The following is a 26,379-nucleotide window of genomic DNA, read 5'->3' as shown; positions in this document are numbered from 1 at the left end:
CCATAATCCACTAATCCCAAATATATCTCGCTACCTCCCCATAATGTACTAATCCCAAATATACCGCACTCCCGCCATAAACCACTAATCCTAAATATACCTCGCTCCCCCCATAATCCACTAATCCCAAATATACCTCCCTCCCCATGATCTATGAATACCAAATATACCTCCCTCGCCCATAATTATCCCAAATATACCTCGCTCCCTTCCCATAATCCACTAATCCCAAATATACCTCGCTCCCTTCCCATAATCCACTAAACCCAAATATACCTTGCTCCCTTCCCATAATCCACTTATCCCAAATATACCTCACTCCCCCAATAATCCACAAATCCCAAATATACCTCGCTCCCTTCCCATAATCCACAAATCCCAAATATACCTTGCTCCCTTCCCATAATCCACTAAACCCAAATATACCTTGCTCCCTTCCCATAATCCACAAATACCAAATATACCTCGCTCCCTTCCCATAATCCACAAATCCCAAATATACCTCGCTCCCTTCCCATAATCCACAAATCCCAAATATACCTCGCTCCCTTCCCATAATCCACTAATCCCAAATATACCTCCCTCCCCATGATCTATGAATACCAAATATACCTCCCTCGCCCATAATTATCCCAAATATACCTCGCTCCCTTCCCATAATCCACTAAACCCAAATATACCTTGCTCCCTTCCCATAATCCACTTATCCCAAATATACCTCACTCCCCCAATAATCCACAAATCCCAAATATACCTCGCTCCCTTCCCATAATCCACAAATCCCAAATATACCTTGCTCCCTTCCCATAATCCACCAAACCCAAATATACCTTGCTCCCTTCCCATAATCCACAAATACCAAATATACCTCGCTCCCTTCCCATAATCCACAAATACCAAATATACCTCGCTCCCTTCCCATAATCCACAAATCCCAAATATACCTCGCTCCCTTCCCATAATCCACAAATCCCAAATATACCTCGCTCCCTTCCCATAATCCACTAAACCCAAATATACCTCACTCCCTTCCCATAATCCACTAAACCCAAATATACCTCGCTCCCTTCCCATAATCCACTAAACCCAAATATACCTCGCTCCCTTCCCATAATCCACTAAACCCAAATATACCTCGCTCCCTTCCCATAATCCACAAATACCAAATATACCTCGCTCCCCCATAATCCACTAATCCCAAATATACCTCGCTCCCCCATAATCCACTAATCCCAAATATACCTCGCTCCCCCCATAATTCACTATTGCCAAATATACCTCGCTCCCCACCATTAACCACTAATCCCAAATATACCTCGCTCCCCACCATTAACCACTAATTCCAAATATACCTCGCTCCCCACCATTAACCACTAATCCCAAATATACCTCGCTCCCCACCATTAACCATTAATCCCAAATATACCTCGCTCCCACCATTAACCACTAATCCTGATCACTTCCTCCTATAAAGCACTAATCCCAAATATGCCTCACTCCCCCGATAAATCACTAGACCCAAATAATTGCAACATACTACCATAAACAAATAATCCCAAATTATCCTGGGTTCGTCTCATAAATTTCTAATCCCAAATCAGTACTACACATTGCCCATGCAAATACATCTTTAAACAATACAGCCCTCTCCCTACCCAACATACATTCTACGGCTCCCCCAGTGTGCCTCAAATCCCAATAATAAAAAGTTATTTCCCAACATCACCAGCAGAGGGAGCTGCAGCCCTTCAGGGGAGACAAAACAGTGTATCTGCCACCAAAACTGAAAAACAGAATGGAGCCCTGAGCTGTCCTGGTTTAAACAAAAGAACTGCTTAATAATTTCTTATATATTGGAAACATGGCAGCAAAAGAAAGGCTATAAGAAGGATACATTGTGGGCAATGTCTGGCCTTTACTTACACACTATACTATACACCCCACACACACACACACACACTATAGTATACTATACACCATACACAGTATACTATAAACCACACACACACAGTATACTATTCACAGACGCACACACCATACAATACACCACACCCACACAATACTATATACCCCCCCACACACACTATACACCACACACACACAATACTATATACCCCCCCCACACACACACTATACCCCCCCCACACACCATACTATATACCATACACACACACACTATACTATATACCCCCCCACACACCATACTATATACCATACACACACACTATACTATATACCATACACACACACACACTATACTATATACCATACACACACACACACACACACACACACACTATACCATACACAAACTATACTATATACCATACACACACTATACTATATACCATACACACATACACACACACACACTATACTATATACCATACACACACACACACACACTATACTATATACCATACACACACACACTATACTATATACCACACACACACACTATACTATATACCACACACACACACACACACTATACTATATACCATACATACACACACTATACTATATACCATACATACACACACTATACTATATACCATACACACACACACACTATACTATATACCATACACACACACACACTATACTATATACCATACACACACACACACTATACTATATACCATACACACACACACTATACTATATACCATACACACACACACTATACTATATACCATACACACACACACTATACTATATACCATACACACACACACACTATACTATATACCATACACACACACACTATACTATATACCATACACACACACACTATACTATATACCATACACACACACACACACACACTATACTATATACCATACACACACACACACACACTATACTATATACCATACACACACACACACACACTATACTATATACCATACACACACACACACACACACACTATACTATATACCATACACACACACACACACACACTATACTATATACCATACACACACACACACACACTATACTATATACCATACACACACACACACTATACTATATACCATACACACACACACACTATACTATATACCATACACACACACACACTATACTATATACCATACACACACACACACTATACTATATACCATACACACACACACACACTATACTATATACCATACACACACACACACACTATACTATATACCATACACACACACACACTATACTATATACCATACACACACACACACACACACACTATACTATATACCATACACACACACTATACTATATACCATACACACACTATAGTATATACCATACACACACTATAGTATATACCATACACACACACACACTATACTATATACCATACACACACACACACACACACTATACTATATACCATACACACACACACACACTATACTATATACCATACACACACTATACTATATACCATACACACATACACACTATATACCATATACCATACACACACTATACTATATACCATACACACATACACACTATATACCATACACACATACACACTATACACCATACACACACACTATACACCATACACACACACTATACACCATACACACACACTATACTATATACCATACACACTATACTATATACCACAACCACACACACACACACTATTCTATATACCATACACACTATACTATATACCACAACCACACACACACACTATACACCATACACACACTATACACCATACACTATATACCACACACACACATACTATACAGTATGTGATCTTCATACAAACACTGAAAGGTAGATTAGTGTAACGGTACTAGGCATCACTAGAAAACAAGGTACAGGAATGTGGGGATGTAATTTCTAGAAGAATGTAGTTTGTGATGACATTTGAGACAGACAAGGAAGAGGATGTTTTTGGGGAACATTGTATCTTGCTAGCTCAAAATAATTTACCTCCAGTGTTACCTACTGACTCAGCCCTTCTGAATTTCTGATCATACTGATAAATGACATGACTTCCGAGAGGACTGACCTCATAAAAAATGTATATGTTTAAACTGAATGGTGAGGGACGCTGGGTGCAGCAGAATGAAATTAAAATCTTAATAGGAATGTTCGGAGACGTGAATCTCACTGTGTTAAGTATTAAAATTACCTCTAGGGCAACATCTGCCGTGGTCTTGTTGACCCATCCCCCTCCCTTGGTTTTGCCTCTGGGCTAATTTAGTTTAGAAAAATATATAAAAATATGCATAACTGTGGTTTGAAACAAGTTTTCATGTGTGGCAGAGCTACTTTTATCTCTTAAATCGGGAGACAAGCCACAAGCAAAGAATACAAAACCTCCCAAACACTCACTGAAAATCCAGATGCTCCTTACTCATTATGTAGTACTCACTCAATCCAGATAGTCCTTACTCATTATGTAGTACTCACTCAATCCAGATAGTCCTTACTCGTTGTGTAGTACTCACTCAATCCAGATAGTCCTTACTCATTATGTAGTACTCACTCAATCCAGATACTCATTACGTAGTACTCACTCAATCCAGATACTCCTTACTCATTATGTAGTACTCACTCAATCCAGATACTCCTTACTCGTTATGTAGTACTCACTCAATCCAGATACTCCTTACGTAGTACTCACTCAATCCAGATACTCCTTACTCATTATGTAGTACTCACTCAATCCAGATACTCCTTACTCGTTATGTAGTACTCACTCAATCCAGATACTCCTTACTCGTTATGTAGTACTCACTCAATCCAGATAGTCCTTACTCATTATGTAGTACTCACTCAATCCAGATAGTCCTTACTCATTATGTAGTACTCACTCAATCCAGATACTCATTACGTAGTACTCACTCAATCCAGATAGTCCTTACTCATTATGTAGTACTCACTCAATCCAGATAGTCCTTACTCGTTATGTAGTACTCACTCAATCCAGATAGTCCTTACTCGTTATGTAGTACTCACTCAATCCAGATAGTCCTTACTCGTTATGTAGTACTCACTCAATCCAGATAGTCCTTACTCGTTATGTAGTACTCACTCAATCCAGATACTCATTACGTAGTACTCACTCAATCCAGATACTCCTTACTCATTATGTAGTACTCACTCAATCCAGATACTCCTTACTCGTTATGTAGTACTCACTCAATCCAGATACTCCTTACTCGTTATGTAGTACTCACTCAATCCAGATAGTCCTTACTCATTATGTAGTACTCACTCAATCCAGATAGTCCTTACTCATTATGTAGTACTCACTCAATCCAGATGCTCCTTACTCATTATGTAGTACTCACTCAATCCAGATACTCCTTACTCATTATGTAGTACTCACTCAATCCAGATACTCCTTACTCATTATGTAGTACTCACTCAATCCAGATACTCCTAACTCATTATGTAGTACTCACTCAATCCAGATACTCCTTACTCATTATGTAGTACTCACTCAATCCAGATACTCCTTACTCATTATGTAGTACTCACTCAATCCAGATACTCCTTACTCATTATGTAGTACTCACTCAATCCAGATACTCCTTACTCATTATGTAGTACTCACTCAATCCAGATGCTCCTTACTCATTATGTAGTACTCACTCAATCCAGATGCTCCTTACTCATTATGTAGTACTCACTCAATCCAGATCATCCTTACTCATTATGTAGTACTCACTCAATCCAGATACTCATTATGTAGTACTCACTCAATCCAGATACTCATTATGTAGTACTCACTCAATCAAGATCATCCTTACTCATTATGTAGTACTCACTCAATCCAGATACTCCTTACTCATTATGTAGTACTCACTCAATCCAGATACTCCTTACTCGTTATGTAGTACTCACTCAATCCAGATACTCCTTACTCGTTATGTAGTACTCACTCAATCCAGATAGTCCTTACTCATTATGTAGTACTCACTCAATCCAGATAGTCCTTACTCATTATGTAGTACTCACTCAATCCAGATACTCCTTACTCATTATGTAGTACTCACTCAATCCAGATGCTCCTTACTCATTATGTAGTACTCACTCAATCCAGATACTCCTTACTCATTATGTAGTACTCACTCAATCCAGATACTCCTTACTCATTATGTAGTACTCACTCAATCCAGATACTCCTAACTCATTATGTAGTACTCACTCAATCCAGATACTCCTTACTCATTATGTAGTACTCACTCAATCCAGATACTCCTTACTCATTATGTAGTACTCACTCAATCCAGATACTCCTTACTCATTATGTAGTACTCACTCAATCCAGATGCTCCTTACTCATTATGTAGTACTCACTCAATCCAGATACTCCTTACTCATTATGTAGTACTCACTCAATCCAGATGCTCCTTACTCATTATGTAGTACTCACTCAATCCAGATGCTCCTTACTCATTATGTAGTACTCACTCAATCCAGATGCTCCTTACTCATTATGTAGTACTCACTCAATCCAGATACTAATGACGGATTTGCTGAAGCACACAGTGTAAGTGGTTAACAGAAACCAGGCTGAGGTTTAGGAATACACTGATGTGCAAGCCCTGGTGAATCGAATGTAAATGTGTCCAAAAACTTTGACTTCAACCCCCACATTGTATGGAGGAATAGAATCCAGTTTTCAGGTTCTGTGTGGTCTAGATTTGGAATACTGGCAGCATTCTGGTGTTCCCCATATATGTAAATGTCCTACACCAAGATCATTTGAGAGGCAGGAGCCAGCTTATCGCTAAGATCTGCACCGGGTTTAGAGCACTCGGGGTGAATAGAATATATATCTAAATTAGATGGCTAAACTCAATGACCCAGACCAAACAAATCCACCCACTCAATAGTGAAGTCATCTCCCTCTGCTCCTTGTGCTACCAACTCTTTATCCATCTAACGGTTATAAAGAGTTTGTCCTTCAGGCAGCAGAGATTGCACAAAATATGCTATCAACTTGCTAACATGATGTATTCAAAGCAGTCCTATTGCTGGCAGTATTTAAAGGCCAAGTATGGGAGCAAATGTTCACCATGGGGTCCAGGATAAATGAAGTCCAAGCTTTCTTAACATATAAAGTAGAATTAATCCTTCTCCACAGGTTGGTGGAGACGAGTCAAGCAGAAAATTCTGATTCTGAGATCACACGTTGACTCTAAAGCCAATATATATTGATCATCACTTAGGCTTTGCTCGGAGAGTCTCTATTGGACACAAATAGCCCAATTAATGTAATGGGGTTTAAAAGTTTGTGCTGGCCCATTAAAAAGTCCTGATACTACCAATCAGTGCCATGCCGATCACGCAAATGGCAGGACCCTTGTCAGCCCTTATAAAAGTCAGAGTGGTGGGACTTACTACAATGCTGGTATGTAGAGGACTTACTACGCGTAAAGCCAATGGACTGGTCAGTAATATAGACGGTGCATTTTGTAAAATGGAAAGAACAGATTGCGTCCTGTGCAGCATTAAGCAAGGATTTTCATTCACTTCTGTAAAATAATCAAAGCACAAGGAGAAACTCTGCTAGTGAGGAAAGCAGAGCCTGTAATGTATAAACCTGCAGCTGGACCCCTTAAAACACTATGCGTGGTTCTCATTTTCCATCACACGATAGCAAGGCATCTTCTAAAAACGCAGGTTACAATTAGACATGTTCCCCCGTATGGTCTATCAAGCAGATACCCAATACATACAGTACCAGAGAACAAGTAAAACCAGTAAGCAATGCGTTGTTCATTATTCCCATCCTTTTCTATGAGCACTGGTTTCAGGATAGGGTCTATCCCCGTTACACCGGCCACTGTAGATAGAGTCCGCAAACAGTAGATCTATTTCCTATGCCAGCCAATCCTTAACCCATGGCTTTCAATAAAGGGTTGCCAGATCACTATAGGGGTATATCCACTAAATTTAAGTGAATTTAAAATTATATGGCAATATATAGGCAGTTTTAGAGATGCCGAATTTTTCCAAAATCAGCCATTTAGTCTTTATTTCCCTATAATTTGGGGTTTGGAAACAAACCTCCAGTGACATTCAGTGAGATTCCAGGGTTCTAATGGGACCTAAGATGACTCGTACAGATATCACCAGTGGTATTGAAATGCATATGGATTCAGCTTTCTCGGTAATATCTTCAAATCAGTATTTCTGTAAGGAAGGCCTGGGTACATGCAGAGGAGACCCCCCGACCAGCTTTATGGCAAAAGACCAGACAATGTAGCACAACGTGTACAGCAACACATTTTACACCATTCTATTAGCCATAAACAGGTTTTAAACCTCTCTTCTTAATAAACTGTTCATCATCAGTGTCGCAGAGATCTACCATAAAACAAGAACCCCCCAGCTTAGCCCCCCTCCCCCTGCAGGCGATTAGAAAATGTTGCCATATAAGAAGACTTTTTTTTTGTGGGTAAAGAGTCGTTATCAGGGAGGGCACTCTAGTGGGGGTCAGATAAAAGGGATTGGCTTATTAAAGCACGGCTATACTGTTTAATAAGTAGAAATGATTAGAAATTCTAGCCGAGATCTTGATAATATCAGCCATTCTAGTTAAGATGGCAAAATTGCATTCATTATTAGTGTCTAGATTCATTAACAATTCAATTTGTAGATATTAATGTTTATAATGCATGCTTTGCTTGCCAAAACTTGAAGAGAAATTGTTTCCATTAACTTTCATGGATCACAAGTCGCATAGGATAGGGTATTTTTAGACAAAAGACACAAACAGTTCGCCCTAGCAATGCTAATGCACCAGTCGATGCCTCGAACGTCATTGGAACCATAGCTCTCTGACTGTGCGACACATCGCTTCTCATGTACACACATAGACCATAAGAGACTCTCATCAAGAAGGGACAAAGCTTACAACAAAGTAACCCAAATCAAAAATTAAAAAATAACAGCCAAGGTCCCTCTGTTTGACAGATTCAATAATCCCAGACAAGAGTTTCAGCCTCACATAGACCATCAGTGACAAATGGCAGGTACCACTCAATGTACATCGTACAAATCTGAACAAATTGTATTTTCTTCTATCACTCCCGGTTTGTTTAATGTGCGTATTCCCTTGTTTCTAGTAAAAATGTTAATTATTTTTTTTACCTCTTACTGTGCTGACATTTAATTAGCTCCACGATCATATTCAATACAGACAGTAAGAAAATGCTCAACGAAAACAGAGAAAAGTGGAATACATCCTGCAGTTAGCAGCGTTCATGTAGTGTCTATGCAATGGGTATACCTTGTGTACAGGTAGATAAACGAGTATGTGGCAAGATACATACAATCAAAAGGTGGTCAAGGGAAACTAAAGCCAGCCTCCAGAATTAAACAAGGCAATTAAATAGTAATCACCCCCTCTCAGTAAAAAAAAAAAAAAAACCACACCCAATCAGCAGCAGATTCAGAGCCCCGTGCATGATCTTGCATGAGAGCACATATTCATCATTTGATATTTTTTAATATTCACGTATTACTTTTGAATAACAATAGGGAAATCCGATTGTGAAGTGAGCGGATATTCTGTTATAAACGCCAGCGCTCCTGACCATAGCTCCACCATCATCCTTGATCCACACTTACAATAAACACAGACGCAGCGCAATCTGTGCCAACTTTTTGCACGTCATGTGAGCTGGCAACCTTTAGGACCAATCAGAATATTCCAAAGGTTTAAAATTAAATCAAATAAATTGGGCCACACTTGAACAAAATGTCTGCTTCAAGTGACAACAGAGCAAAAAAAAAAAAAAAATTTAAAAAAAAAAAAAGATTCCGCAGAAAGTGTCCTGTCAATTACTGTGATGAATGGATCTGATGGGCCGTAGGCACTGCCATGTTAGCCGCTTAAAATAATAAAAATACTTAAGAAAAAATAAATAAATAAGCCAAGTCAGCGAACGGGCATTTCAGATGTTGGATCAGTCAGAATAAATCTCAGCCTGTGTCTACATCTAGGCAAATGAGGTGCACTTGACTCTCTGTCATTCTGCTTAAATAATCAGCATTCGGTTGATCTAGTTCATTAGAAAGAGTAAACACTACGGGAAAACATCTGAATAGGAGGCCTTCTCCACTCCAACTGTTTTATTGCTGTGTATTTGCTTAGGAATATTAGCATGATAAAAGCAGGCTCAGTGTATAATTAAATGCTTGGATGGGGGACACGTGTGTGTTTGTGTATCAGTCCAGAATTGACAATGGAAAAGGACGGCGGCCCATGGGTTGGGTGTAAAAATGTAAATCATTAGGTCATAAAAACATATCGTGATAATGGAGACTAAAGCCTAACTTGTCATATACCGGCTCTCAACGCTAAATTGGAAAGAGGAAATAGATATAGAATATCACATCAACAGGAGAGCCGGACAGATGTTTGAGATTAACATTAAAATTATGTATTTTGTCATGTTGTCCAATCAAGCCCCCTATCTGGTATGAAGAGGTAAAAATAAAATCACTTGTGAACTTTAAACGAGAGAAGGAGAGGGCCGGCGTGGATATCACTAAATGGATCGATGGTGAAGCCGTAAAGGGAAGTCCTGTAACGGCAAAGCATTTCAAGTCCTCTCAATATCTGTCTGTTATCTTTCTTACATACAACAACCCCCAGGATGAGATACGAGAGATACCATACACAGTGAAAACACCAGAGAATAATCCTCCATAATAACACAGACGTGTCTGACTTACACCCCCCACCCCGCCATTCTCGGCCAGAAATTCCTTGCGGTTAAATACACAGATAGGAAACAAACATTTTGATGCATTTCCTAGAGGGAAACATACACACGAGTTAATAATGATCCGAATGTATCGTCAGTCAATAGCAGTTAGCTAGACAGATAGTTTACAGATCATCATTCCCAAGATCTTCTGCTCTGAATGTAAACAGCTTGCATGGCGTCTGCCTGCACCTGCTGCCTGGACGATCATGGCAGATCGAGGGGCAGAGAGGGGACGAGTCATTATCTTTGTAATAATCTATGCCTAGGAGAAGTGGCGTGTGTCTCTTCGAGGTCTTTGTGTCATCGGATCCCATTATTTGGCTGAGACAGGTACTTGATAATATTAATTCGCCAAAACACGAGGGATGATAACAAACAGAGGCTAACAATCTGTGGGAGTTACGGAGTTAAATGCAATACCTAAACTGCAAAGGTCACCTGGAAACAGGAGGTGCCCAAATTAGCCCATTTCATTCACATCGTCTATCAACATGATCAGATATTAAAAAAAACTTTAATATGGTACATAATCCAGGGATATTGTATGTCGGACTACCAATGAGGGACAATCCCACAAATATTTACTGTTCTATGAAATAGCCAGCTGTAGCAGAGTCAACGTTTCCCTTTGTTCGGCTGCCCATACCCTCCAGTTCGTTTACCGAACCTCCATCTGTGTGGTCCCTGGGTTCGCCTCATTTATTTAAAGGGACAATCCAGGCACCCAGACCACTTCTACCCATTGGAGTGGTCTGGGTGCCAACTCCCACTACTCCTAACCCTGCAAGTGTAATTATTATCTGTGCAAGAGCGTCGCTGGACGTCCTCACGCTGTGTGAGGAACTCCAGCGTTGCTCATTTCCCCATAGGAAAGCATTGAAAATCTTTTTCAATGCTTTCCTATGGGGAGCGCTAATGTGCGGCATTGCCGCCCATGCGCATTAGGTCTCCCCGGCCGGTGGGCGGGATCAGTCTCGCCCACCAGCCGACAGAGTCAGTAGGAGGAGAGGCGCGGAGGAGGAGGCAGCGACGAGGGACATCGTCGCTGCCTCAGGTAACCGGGGATTGGGGGGTGGGAGGGAGAGGGAACCTGCAGTGCCAGGAAAACAGATTGTTTTCCTGGTACTGGAGATTCCCTTTAAGACCACCCCTGGCTGCTAACCACAAATTGCTTGTTAAAGAAAGTGTTTCCCCTGTATTACTGAAAGCACGTGTGCAAACAAACAGCGACCATTTTGTCTCTCGAACGTGGGCAGCGGTACATGGTCGTCGACTAACTGGAACTAATTATAGTTGAATAAAAATCAGTTGAATCCCAGAACTGTGTGTCATCCAGTTACTGGGGGGATTGTTCCTAGGATGTCTTATTGCTTCCTCAGCTACAAGGATTGTACAGCGGAGATATTTATGCTGAATATTGGAGCTACGCTTTACCAGCGAATCCCATAGTGATTTACAGAATAGGGGGCTAGACATATGTTGACAAAACAGCAAAAGAATACACAAAAATAAATAATTAATGACAAGCATGCACATCTATAATGAGAACACCGGAGGAATCCAATTGTAAGCCTGTACGTTTATAAAAAGGACTCAAATTAAGGCACACAGGGAAAATACCATTATTAACATTTATTATATAGTACCAGCAAATTTCGTTATGCTGTACAATGGGCGGACTAACAGACACGTAGTTGTAATCAGACAAATGGACGCACAGGAACAGAGGGGTTGAGGGCCCATACTAAAGATCATTAAAGTGGTTATGGTGACTGGAGTCCCCTGACGCAGTCGCTCTATTCATTGTGAAACCATTCTTAAGCAGTTTAACACTGAATGAGGGTCCCTGGCTTCCCACAGCCCCACCCCACAGGAGGTGTGGCTATGGGAGAGATTATACACTACATTCCAGCCATACAGATTCATACCAGCAATGGGCGTTATGATAGGCATCATGCAGTCAGATGACACTCTCAGCCAATCACAGCCGTCTCTTGTTGCTCAGGCCAATTACCAAGTATTACCCCAAGCAGCACAAAGGAGATGAGCTGCTGGGGACTCTCATTTAGCATTAAACCATAAAAAATGGTGTAACACTAACTAGAAGGACTGCGCCAGGATACTCCAGACACTATAACCACTTCAATTAAATGAAGCAGCTACAGTGCTATATTCAAATGAACCCTTTGTGAGAAAAGCATGCTATCCCAAACTGTCCATGCGCCAACCAGATTCTGTAGGATCAGTCCTGCCCTGAGATGATCTAAAGGCTGCGTGACATCTTTATAGGCAAGTGTTAGACTTCCTTTCTAAAGAATAAATAGTATATCTTAAGGACATAGCGCTATATCGTCAAGGGAGGTGGCACCTTTATAAATACACTATATACATGGAGGCAGTATTATACTTATTTTAGTGAATTAGGAAGCCATGTTACCAATCCACACTACACAGCACAAAAAAAAGAGCTGCTAGAGAATGATAAATATATTACAAAATAAGGAGAATAATGGGACTGGAGGAGGACAGTATTAAAATAGCCAGCTCCTTTCAGCTAGGGCCATTTTATTTCCCTATCATATAGTCATTTATTCTATATATATATATATATATATACACACACACTGTAATGTTTTTCCACGTCCTCCTCCCAATTCGTTATTTTTGACATGGGAAAAAAAATAAAACAAAACACACACAACATTTAAATCAAAACAGATGTTAAATGACGTTGCATGAGGTAGGTTAAGCCCTACTTGAGTGTTTGGGGCATTTTCAATAGAATTTGGACTCCAGTAACTTTGCTACGGCTAGATGGCTACTGACAAAATGACTCTGACTAGGAGTTTAGGATATTTTCCATATTCTGTATATTTCATTTAAACCTGATGTGTTTGGAGATAGAAGAGGGTTATAAGTAAAACTACATATTGGGTGAAAGAGATAAAGGATGTGGACGGAGGCTGATCTGCACAGATAAAGACAGGGTGGGTGAATTAACTAGAATAAAAGAATAGTAAAATTGGGGTGGGGGAGGTATGGACTGAAGTGGGAAGATGATAAGGAGGATTATGAAATGCAGCTCAGGGTATTGGAAACACATATAATTACATGTATAAGTGAGGGTTTATGGTCGGTGGTAGATTTATGGGTATCAAGAGGGCAGGCATATCTATATAAAAATATACACATCATTTAGAATACAGGTTTCGTTCTGCTTTTTGGCTGCAAGGGGGAAGGGGGGGGGGGTGTCATTCTCTCAGACTGCTTTGAATTGAATTTGTAGGTCTATTGTAGACAGCATGGGCATCTCCTGGGACTTAAAGCCTCGGTTCTCGTGGCAGACGCTCCGCTCCTCCCCCCAGCCGGCAAGCCAGCCTTTGTATTCGGGTTAAATGTAGAACATTTCAGAGCAGGCACGTGCCAAAAACAGGCTGCCTTCTCCAAGCACAGAGATATTCAATAAAAAGCTTTTAAAGGCATATTTTTAAACTTGTAACAGGAAAGCTTTTCTGTGTTAAGACAATAATTCTTTTAACAGCATTGATCAAAATGTCATTGTTTTATGAGTGTACAATACCGTTTAATGGCATACAACAAGCCATTAACGTTAAACACCTCCGTAAGCACACACTGCTTCCTGGAAAAATAGCCGGACGGCCAAATTAGGAGGAGTGCATGGGCCCGTAACAGGTTCTGCATCCCATTCTGAGCCTCAAAGCACAAACCTACCGCAATTTAAATCAGGGTTGATAACCGCCATATAGTTTATCTGGTGTGGGGTCAGCGCTTTCTAAAGATTTCAGTGCCAAACGCTTTCCACATTGCCCGTGGTTTGAATACATATACTGGAAGGCTAGAAAGGATGGTATAGCTCGGTTGATTTTAAATCTCAGATATGCATCCAGCCATACAAGTCCTTGTTCAGTGTGAGCTCACGTTGTCTGCTTACACTGATCAAGATGGTCTCCCACACTCACGGCACAAGTCCTGTAAGGCTTTGGATGTCATACAAGTACCTGGACAGCTGAATGAGGAAGGAATGTCCCACACATTATGCCAGTCTCAATGGGTGGCATCTGAATGCCAGGGACTGCGTCCTAGCACAATAAACACAAAATGGCATTGGTTATGTTCTTAGAGAATCCCTATGATGAATTACAGATAAAAAAAATGTGATCTCAGTGAGTGCTTCGAATACATTTCTCTTAGAAAACATTTACACAATCAATTTATTTGTCAGTTGCCCTTCCAAGAGGTAGCCATGTTAGAGAACACTAAAATTTGGCCAGTGCGTCTTAAAGCTGTTCAATAAAACTGGGCCTTTGCATACAGTAATCACAGACACCGAGAGGTTTATTGTGAAAATCAAGTTTGGTTCTGTTCACCTGCCTGCCATGTGTTACACTTTACAAACTCAGTAAAACTAGAAGTAAGGGAAGAAACGCAATCTGACAATATCCAGAGGATATTTTCCTCCAGAGGATTTTTTCCTTTTTAAAAACTTCTAAGAGATTGAAATGAGGGTTTTAGCACAACATTCCCCAGTGTGCCTTCATAATGTGGCGACTGCTACTCGCCCAACGTAATGCAAATCTGTGAGACGCCATTACTCTACGCAACAGGAGCAGCAACATATCACAGATTCCAGCAGCCCAAGTCAGGGGATTCAATTACAGCTGTGAAATGAATTTTGGATCTCAGTTACTGGACTATAATGTGCAAAGAACAAGAGGCTGTCTCTGCCGCAGCGCCAATTTCCAGATGCCCAGCACCCCTGGTCTCAGAGAGCGGCAGCAGTAATTGCAGTGGGGACGTGCTCTTTGGAATTCTAATTGCCAACTGCAATCCCCCTTTACTGAGGAATTATGGGTGTGCGTAGGATATCCAAATAACAGCTTTACACTGCACCTTGCTGCCAATGCCGGCTCACGACCACCTCCTCTAATCACAAACGTGTGTCATGAGATAACGAGAAATAGGCACTCTCTTTGTGACATCCCTGGCCATGCTTGGAAAAAAGAATCGGACAGGAAAAATAAAAAAAATTAGTTGTTACATGTATCTCTTCAACATGGCTTGGAATCAGAAAAAAGGAACCGGGGGGTAGGGGGCAAAATGCATCACAATTTATATTGTCACGCAAGCTGTCAAACACGGGAACAGAATATAAATGAAGCCTTTAACGGCTGAGACAGGCTGGAAAAGATCATTTGAACAGTAATATTAGATACACCTCAATGCCCTGCACTGCATATAGTCTGGTATTAATGACTACGCCAGGAGCAGGGAAGGTAGCCCCATCCGGTGTTATCCATTACACTGTCATGGTAGCTAGAGGAAGTAAAGACATGGAAAGGGGGACAGAACGTGGTACTGGGCAGATTTTATTGTAACAATAGTTTAAAGGCAGGAGCAGTAATACGGTTATTAGCCAGCTACCAAACAAACTATTTGCAGGTGAAATTGATTTTTATTTTTAAGAGGGACATGGCATTTATCGGATACGAAATCCCTGCACTGGGCGACACCGAGATTGGGGACTTGCATGCTCCCAAACAGAAGTGGCTTAGATAGATTTCTGCCTACTTTTAGTTACCCCTCCTCATTATCCTATATCCATTTATACCCCATAAGCAGATTACTTTGAATCCATGCCCCGCTACAAAGCATTCAAAGCCTTCTAAGTAGACCATTAGGTACTCAAAATTTTCAAATTGTCCTTTTTATTTTTGCACCAAAAAAAAAAATCTGGGCTAATTTGGGGAGGGCTGGATCTTTGGTGTCCTTAAAATTAGGGTCAGGCACCAGTATAGTAAATTATAATTCTGCAAAATGAGATTTTATTGAGCTACAGTTGGAACTAGTGAATAACTCCCGCACAGTGGCAGAATCTTGCCACACACCAGATGCTACAAAGCTTCCATTGCCAAGAAGCCAAACTTTAAATATGTACTGGTACAATTTTCAAACCAAACAAATGCATCAAAACATAAAAGCTAGTTTTAGGAAGGGAAACAAGTCCCTCACATGTGGAGTACAGTCACGTTCCTGGGACAATTTCCAACCAAAAGGTTCCGGGATGAGAAGGAAGTCAGACAGAAATCCCAATTTGATTATATAGGAATGGCACACACAGGGCTGAGCTACTTGGTATTATTCAGGCAGTTTAATTCAAACCAACATGTTCCATGTTTATGACAAACAGGCGTGCAGTGAGACAGATCACACTGAGCAGACGGAGTTAGAATGAGGAATAATCTGCCACCCCAAACTTCCTTCATTCTAATCCTCTTCTCTTCCTCACTCCTAATCTGTTCTTCTTTTCTATATTGCTGATATTTTTCATCAGGTAAAGTAGGGATATACTTTGGATTATGTATTTTCCTCCGATTAACAAAATGCAGAGCTACTGCCGTCACATGTTGCAACTTCACCCACCTACGCTAGTGACGGTGTTGTGTCACTCATTAGAGGGAGACAATATCTCCTGCAGTCACCCAGAATCCTCCAGAATCCAATGTTGCGATCTCACACGTGGGCTCCTGGAGGATCAAGCATCAGAATCTGGAGAAAGAAAATGGCGCTCTCGGGGGACAGCATCCGGTAAGTATATCTTACCTACGCTGCACTCCAAGGCCACTTTATCACCATTGAAAAAGATATGTTAGAGATGCTTTATAGTGCACCTTTGAGATAGTAAATGGGCAACAGCTATTTCTCACTGGTAGCCATTTATGGTATTCTATCGGAAACACTAACACTTTACCCAGACTGCACCCAGTAACACTCCAACTGGACCATGTTCCATGCGCATTACAGCGCACCCAGCCTCCTTCGGTGGTATCAGCTGCACATTCCATTTGGGAGATTCCAAATATACAACAAATATTAAAGATTTGCTAATGGCACAGCTGATTAATAAATCCCTAGCACAAGGTATTCCTATACAAAAGGTACAGTTACAGTCCGGCTAGTGACGGAACACTCACTGGAACTTACCGAGGTTTTCAGCTTTTCTAGGCTGTCCACGCTCAGCTAAACTCAATTGGGTTGTTTAATAAATAAAGGTAAACATCCACTGAAATGAAGCTATTGATAGACAGATAATGATAACTGATCACATTGTCTTTCATCAATTCATTCTTTAATAATGGTTTATGGTTTGCAATTTAGAAGTATCAACAGATCACAGAACTGGCACACTGGATCAATCCAATTGTGCATTCTGTAGCAGCCAAAACATTCATTAATACCTGCGCATATCCAGTCAAGGATTTCTGTTAGTCGCCTAATTAGAAAGCAAGGCTAACTGCCAGCTGGGAACACACTGTGACTTGTAATCATCAGGGATATAGGAGGATTCATCCAAACATGTAAATAGCGAGCGGATAATCGGTTTCGCTGCTAAAAATCTTGTGACACCGTTCGTATGTCACTGTACAATAATTATTCATTTCCAGAGATTACACTTGTTAATTAGAAGCCATCACAATCTGAAATCCCAACATTGCCACAGAGAAAAGGACAGCAAAACGAACAGATTGTTCGGATTATGGAAAGAAAAATCAAATGGTCACGGAGTGATCTCACTGCAAACAAACAGAGCGGACTAGATACACAAACAGTCTATCACAAGGACAATGAAGCGTCTGAAACTCCACTGCACATGGGTTACATATTGTAGGACATTAGAAAAAGGGACACTCTGGACCCCAAAAGTAGTTTAGAATGCGGACATGCTTTATGTGCAAACAGTGTGTTCTTTGTTTACATTTCACAAAAAAGTTTAACATTTCAGTAGACAAGGTTCATTTTGGTACTTTTATAAATTAACCTTGTTACACCCCTCCAGCCTGTCAAACAAATAGCCGGTCCTGTTACTTCCTGGTTTGGTTAGCTCAGTGAAGATAAAGTCCTAAGGCAGCGATTTCCCAAAGCACCTACCTTGCAAAGACTTCTCATTGAGCTGCATTGGATAGTCTGTGATTGGACAGACACAGAAAGTCTGAGCGTGGTTAGAAGGGGGGGCATTCAAAGCGTTTGCAATCTGTTTTTAGTTATAATCTCAATGAATAAATAAAGTATAATTAGATACACGTTTTCATTGGGGGGTATATCTATTTGACAGTGTTTTTTTTTTGTTTTTTGTTTTTTATTTGGGCATGTAGAGTACCTTTTAAGTCTATCCTAAAAGAAGACTTGAAGAAATAAAATTTTGTACCACATTAATATAAGCTACTTTGTAGGCTTTTAATGTCCGTAGCACTGTGGTGTAAAAGATATTTGGGGGTTTTCCAATCGCACATACAGCCTGTCTATTGTCAGTGTCTTCTCTATGCAGTGTTTGTCAGGTTGCCGCAGCGATCCAAAGAGTTAGAATGACTGCCGTCAGTAAAATACACAGGGAACACAGCAGCTCACACTGGAGGGACTGCACTGAGCGCGGCTCTGTCACCCCCATATCAAAAACTAGTATTTCATAAAGATTGAATCGTTAGAAAATACTCAGATTGACTGGGTTTCTAATGTCACTGAAATTCTATCAAATTCTATCCAATTAAGACATACTGAGACAAAGGAGGGACTATTTTGTTTCCCCACTAGCCACCGCTATCTAGCGGTCATTTCCCCAGGCGCCATCAGGAGGAAAAAGCTCTATGGAGAACCCAGTTGTCTTGCGGGATCCTCCACTGATCTCAGTGCTGTACTCTCGCACATGATCTATACAGGTACACTTTGTCTGGGACTTTGAATAGATTATTATTTTCGCCATTTATATAGCGCCAACAGATTCCGTAACGCTTTAGAATATTATTAGAGGGGGGATTTAACTATAAATAGGACAATTACAAGAAAACTTACAGGAACGATAGGTTGAAGAGGACCCGCTCAAACGAGCTTACAGTCTATAGAAGGTGGGGTGTAAAACACATTAGGACAGGAAATAGCAATCAAATAAGGTGGGAGTGAAGCAGAGCTGGAGGAGAGAGTAGAGTGCTGCCTGTAGCGGAGTAGTAGTATTATCCACGGTATTTATGTGGTTACAATTGTAAGGGGTTTCCCGAGTCACAATGCAGGGTTTGTCCAGTAGGGGACTACATGGGGTACTGGGTGTTACAGACAGAATACACATCATACGGCTCGGAAGTCCAGCGGGGCTTGTGTTGCCGAGTAGCCGAATTTAGTTCCAGGCACTCAACGACAAAACCCTGATGGCTTTCAGCGAACAAAGATGGCCACCGCCTCGTGTTCAGTACACGAATGGCAGCCACCCGCAACAGACCGCAATTAACACTGATGCATTGTTGCAAAGTACCCAATTGGAGACACACGACCTGCTATGGGTGGTCTCCCATTCGGTACTTTGCTTATTCCACGAACAGTGCGGTCATTCACTGTTGGTGGATAACCAGACTTAACATTAGCGGCATTCGTGTGCTGTAACACACGAATGCCGCATACATTACACAATGCGGTTAACAGCAGAAGAAATATACAGTTCGGTTAAAGATCCAGTTTAGTTCTATAAGTGGCTAGATTTGCCACACTGCCCTTTAGGAGAGAGCAAGAGACAGGTATGTGAGGTAGAGGTTAGTCTGGGAGGCCATAAGCTTTCCTAAAGGCACTTCTTAAATGATTGAAGACTAGGGGAGAGTCTGATGGCAGTAGGCAGGCTATTCCATAGGAAGGGAGCCGCCCGCGAGAAGTCCTGCAAGCGCGAGTTGGCTGTACAGGTGCGAGCAGCAGACAGAAGGTGGTCACGGGCAGAGCAGAGGGACCGAAAAGGGCATATCTATGGATCTGTGAGGAGATATAAGAGGGGCTAGAATTGTTCAGTGCTTTATAGGTATGGGTTACCACTTTGAATTGACTCCTATAGGATACAGGAAGCCAATGTAAGGACTGACAGAGGGGTGAGGTATGAGAGGACCGACTAGAGAGGAAAATCAGTCTGGCGGCAGCACTGTCATGTTATATCTGCACGACTCATTCATTTAGTAAAACTGGGGGGAGAGGGGGGACAGCTAGGGTGTCTCAATACAGGACTATAGCAAACCCACAAAACCAGTTACCAAATGCCTTCTAAAAACACATTATTCACATTTTGAGAGAATTTGGATTGCATTTGGTCAAGTAAGTTTTGCTATGTAACTTTGCTCTCTCGTTTTAGATGCGGACATTACTAAGCCAGGATGTGACATCTCATGGACTGAGAGAGGAAACACATTCAAGCCCGAGCAGGTCAGCGTTCCCCCACGTGGAGATCAATAACAATGAGTGAAAAATCATTCACTGACCTTTAATCCGTCTTCATCCCCGATATCCTGCAAAGTCACTCTGTGGAACTGGTCATGGTACTGATTACTGCTATCTCTCTGGACCCCTCTATTCCATGTTAACCTATGGCCGATTATGGATCCTGACTCGCCAACACCATAACTACCTGAAAAAAAGTCTCCATGAGTCAGTGACCTCATCAAACATTGAGAGCGTCAGTAACAAAGTGAGAGATCATCAATATGGAGAATTCTGTAAGGAAATCAATGGCTTGATGGACAACATATGGAAAGTGTAAGTACAAGGTGAATACAATCACGATCCGCAAGGTGCTACGTTATCATTATTGTGACACAAGGTGACTTTTAGACATCACAGTATTTATAGTGACAGTACTGATAAGAACATTGTGGAATTATCCCATATTTTATAACTTAGCTGGGAATTTGGGGAGAAAAATTGCAAATTGCAAGCCGAACTGGAAAAATTAAGCGCTTTTTACAACCTGATTAATTTTATTTTTTTCTTTAGAAATGTGCAATTCCATTGTAAATCTCTACATATTTCCAATTTAGCAAATAATCCTAACATTTATGTACACACATCCCTACATGTATATGCAAACCATTTCAGTAGCAGACATACATGTGCACATACACACAGACAGATAAAGATAGACACACACACACTGGACACAGACAGCGGTAGGTACACACAGACAGCGGTAGGGACACACACAGGTAGGTTCACACAGACAGACAGCGGTAGGTACACACACACAGACAGACAGACAGCGGTAGGTACACACACACACAGACAGACAGACAGCGGTAGGTACACACACACAGACAGACAGACAGCGGTAGGTACACACACACAGACAGACAGACAGCGATAGGTACACACACACAGACAGACAGCGATAGGTACACACACCCACAGACAGCGATAGGTACACACACCCACAGACAGCGATAGGTACACACACACACACAGACAGCGATAGGTACACACACACACACACACAGACAGCGATAGGTACACACACACACACACACACAGAGAGCGATAGGTACACACACACACACACAGACAGCGATAGGTAGCTACACACAGACAGCGGTAGGTACACACACACACAGACAGCGGTAGGTACACACACACAGCGGTAGGTACACACACAGACAGACAGCGGTAGGTACACACACACAGAGACGGACAGCGGTAGGTACACACACAGACAGACAGCGGTAGGTACACACACACAGAGACGGACAGCGGTAGGTACACACACACAGACAGCGGTAGGTACACAGACGGACAGCGGTAGGTACACACACAGACAGCGGTAGGTACACACACAGACAGCGGTAGGTACACACACAGACAGCGGTAGGTACACACACAGACAGCGGTAGGTACACACACAGACAGCGGTAGGTACACACACAGACAGCGGTAGGTACACACACAGACAGCGGTAGGTACACACACACAGACAGCGGTAGGTACACACACAGACAGCGGTAGGTACACACACAGACAGCGGTAGGTACACACACAGACAGCGGTAGGTACACACACAGACAGCGGTAGGTACACAAACAGACAGAGGTAGGTACACACACAGACGTAGGTACACACACAGACGTAGGTACAGACAGACAGACAGCGGTAGGTACACACACAGACAGACAGCGGTAGGTACACACACACACAGACAGACAGCAGTAGGTACACACACACACAGACAGACAGCGGTAGGTACACACACACACACACACACACACACAGACAGCGGTAGGTACACACACACACAGACAGCGGTAGGTACACACACACACACAGACAGCGGTAGGTACACACACACACACACACACACACAGACAGCGGTAGGTACACACACACAGACAGCGGTAGGTACACACACACACACAGACAGCGGTAGGTACACACACACACAGACAGCGGTAGGTACACACACACAGACAGACAGCAGTAGGTACACACACACACAGACAGACAGCGGTAGGTACACACACACACACACACACACACAGACAGCGGTAGGTACACACACACAGCGGTAGGTACACACACAGACAGACAGCGGTAGGTACACACACACAGAGACGGACAGCGGTAGGTACACACACAGACAGCGGTAGGTACACAGACAGACAGCGGTAGGTACACACACAGACAGCGGTAGGTACACACACACAGACAGCGGTAGGTACACAAACAGACAGAGGTAGGTACACACACAGACGTAGGTACACACACAGACGTAGGTACAGACAGACAGACAGCGGTAGGTACACACACAGACAGACAGCGGTAGGTACACACACACACAGACAGCGGTAGGTACACACACACACACAGACAGCGGTAGGTACACACACAGACAGACAGACAGCGGTAGGTACACACACACACAGACAGACAGCAGTAGGTACACACACACACACAGACAGACAGCGGTAGGTACACACACACACAGACAGACAGCGGTAGGTACACACACACACAGACAGAGGTAGGTACACACACAGACAGACAGCGGTACGGAACACACACACACACACACACACACACACAGCGGTAGGTACACACAGACACACACAGAAAGCGGTAGGTACACACACACACAGACAGACAGCAGTAGGTACACACAGACAGACAGCGGTAGGTACACACACACAGACAGACAGCAGTAGGTACACACACACACAGACAGACAGCGGTAGGTACACACACACACACACACACACACAGACAGCGGTAGGTACACACACACACAGACAGCGGTAGGTACAAACACACACACACACACAGACAGCGGTAGGTACACACACACAGACAGCGGTAGGTACACACACACACACAGACAGCGGTAGGTAAACACACACAGACAGCGGTAGGTACACACACACAGACAGACAGCAGTAGGTACACACACACACAGACAGACAGCGGTAGGTACACACACACACACACACACACACAGACACACAGACAGCGGTAGGTACACACACACACAGACAGCGGTAGGTACACACACACACACACAGACAGACAGCGGTAGGTACACACACACACACACACACACACAGACAGACAGCGGTAGGTACACACACACACACAGACAGACAGCGGTAGGTACACACACACACACACACACACACAGACACACAGACAGCGGTAGGTACACACACACACAGACAGCGGTAGGTACACACACACACACACACAGACAGACAGCGGTAGGTACACACACACACACACACACACACAGACAGACAGCGGTAGGTACACACACACACACAGACAGCGGTAGGTACACACACAGACAGCGGTAGGTACACACACACACAGACAGCGGTAGGTACACACAGACAGTCCCGGCTATGCTCACCCAGCTCTCGGTCCATGCTGCCGGTGCCAGTATCAGTGAGAGCCAGTCCCGGTATGAGTGAGAGCCAGTCCCGGTGCCAGCAATGCCCACAGTTTGCCCTGAACCCGCTGAACGTCCCGCGGCTGTTGATTGACACACGAACTCACCAACCGCTGTCAGACCCCGCCCACTCCCTGTTCGCTCTAACCAATCCGCTCGCTCCTTTCATCCCAGGTTTCCGGAAGCTGGTAGCAGCCGTGGTTTCCTAGGTAACGGTTTCACGTGTAGCCGTACTAGACTGTTATGTTGCCACGCCTTCTGAGTAAATACACCAATGGAATGGCGCCGTTATTAAATGACACCAAAGACAACCAATCAGAGAGCTACTGGGCATTGCCAGAAGAAAGTGTGGTGGAAGGACTGCGTCCTTCAGTTACCATGGACACCGTCTCACAGGGCTAACTGTAAACTGTCAGAAAAAGCAAACTCCGCCTACTACTCCCCGCCCCGCCCCCTCACAGACACTGGGACTGGCCCTCACTGACACTGACACTGACACTGGCCCTCACTGACACTGGGACTGGCCCTCACTGGGACTGGGACTGGCCCTCACTGGGACTGGGACTGGCCCTCACTGGGACTGGCCCTCACTGACACTGGGACTGGCCCTCACTGGGACTGGGACTGGCCCTCACTGGGACTGGGACTGGCCCTCACTGGGACTGGGACTGGCCCTCACTGGGACTGGGACTGGCCCTCACTGACACTGGGACTGGCCCTCACTGACACTGGGACTGGCCCTCACTGACACTGGGACTGGCCCTCACTGACACTGGGACTGGCCCTCACTGACACTGGCTCTCACTGGGACTGGCCCTCACTGGGACTGGCCCTCACTGACACTGGGACTGGCCCTCACTGGGACTGGGACTGGCCCTCACTGACACTGGGACTGGCCCTCACTGACACTGGGACTGGCCCTCACTGACACTGGGACTGGCCCTCACTGACACTGGGACTGGCCCTCACTGACTGACTCTCACTGGCCCTCACTGATACTGGGACTGGGACTAGCGCTCACTGAGACTAGGACTGGCACTCACTGGGACTAGGACTAGGACTGGCACTCACTGGCCCTCACTGATATTGGGACTGGCTTTCACTGACGCTGGGACTAGCTCTCACTGAGACTAGGACTGGCACTCACTGAGACTAGGACTGGCACTCACTGAGACTAGGACTGGCACTCACTGAGACTAGGACTGGCACTCACTGAGACTAGGACTGGCACTCACTGAGACTAGGACTGGCACTCACTGAGACTAGGACTGGCACTCACTGAGACTAGGACTGGCACTCACTGGCCCTCACTGATATTGGGACTGGCTTTCACTGACGCTGGGACTAGCTCTCACTGAGACTAGGACTGGCACTCACTGAGACTGGGACTGGCACTCACTGAGACTGGGACTGGCACTCACTGAGACTGGGACTGGCACTCACTGAGACTGGGACTGGCACTGGCACTCACTGAGACTGGGACTGGCACTCACTGAGACTGGGACTGGCACTCACTGAGACTGGGACTGGCACTCACTGAGACTGGGACTGGCACTCACTGAGACTGGGACTGGCACTCACTGAGACTGGGACTGGCTCTCACTGAGACTGGGACTGGCTCTCACAGACACTGGGACTGGCTCTCACAGACACTGGGACTGTCTCTCACAGACACTGGGACTGTCTCTCACAGACACTGGGACTGTCTCTCACAGACACTGGGACTGGCTCTCACAGACACTGGGACTGGCTCTCACAGACACTGGGACTGGCTCTCACAGACACTGGGACTGGCTCTCACAGACACTGGGACTGGCTCTCACAGACACTGGGACTGGCTCTCACAGACACTGGGACTGGCTCTCACAGACACTGGGA

General features: G+C 43.5%; 1 protein-coding gene across 1 annotated transcript in view; it reads right to left on the bottom strand.

Annotated features, from left to right (window-relative positions):
- The window catches only part of PMFBP1 (polyamine modulated factor 1 binding protein 1), a 90,145-nt gene extending 65,667 nt beyond the window's left edge, over positions 1-24,478 (bottom strand). Inside the window, exons 1-2 of the mRNA XM_063438171.1 lie at positions 24,463-24,478; positions 21,062-21,207 (exon numbers count right to left, since the gene is read on the bottom strand). Coding sequence (XP_063294241.1) covers positions 21,062-21,207; positions 24,463-24,478 — 162 coding nt within the window. The remainder of the gene's footprint in view (positions 1-21,061; positions 21,208-24,462) is intronic.
- Between the last annotated feature and the right edge of the window lie 1,901 nt (positions 24,479-26,379).

The sequence above is a fragment of the Pelobates fuscus genome, chromosome 12 (assembly GCF_036172605.1).
Source record: "Pelobates fuscus isolate aPelFus1 chromosome 12, aPelFus1.pri, whole genome shotgun sequence".
NCBI classification, from domain to species: domain Eukaryota; kingdom Metazoa; phylum Chordata; class Amphibia; order Anura; family Pelobatidae; genus Pelobates; species Pelobates fuscus.
The sequence above is the reverse complement of the archived record's forward strand: the minus strand, read 5'-3'. Positions and strand labels throughout refer to the sequence as shown.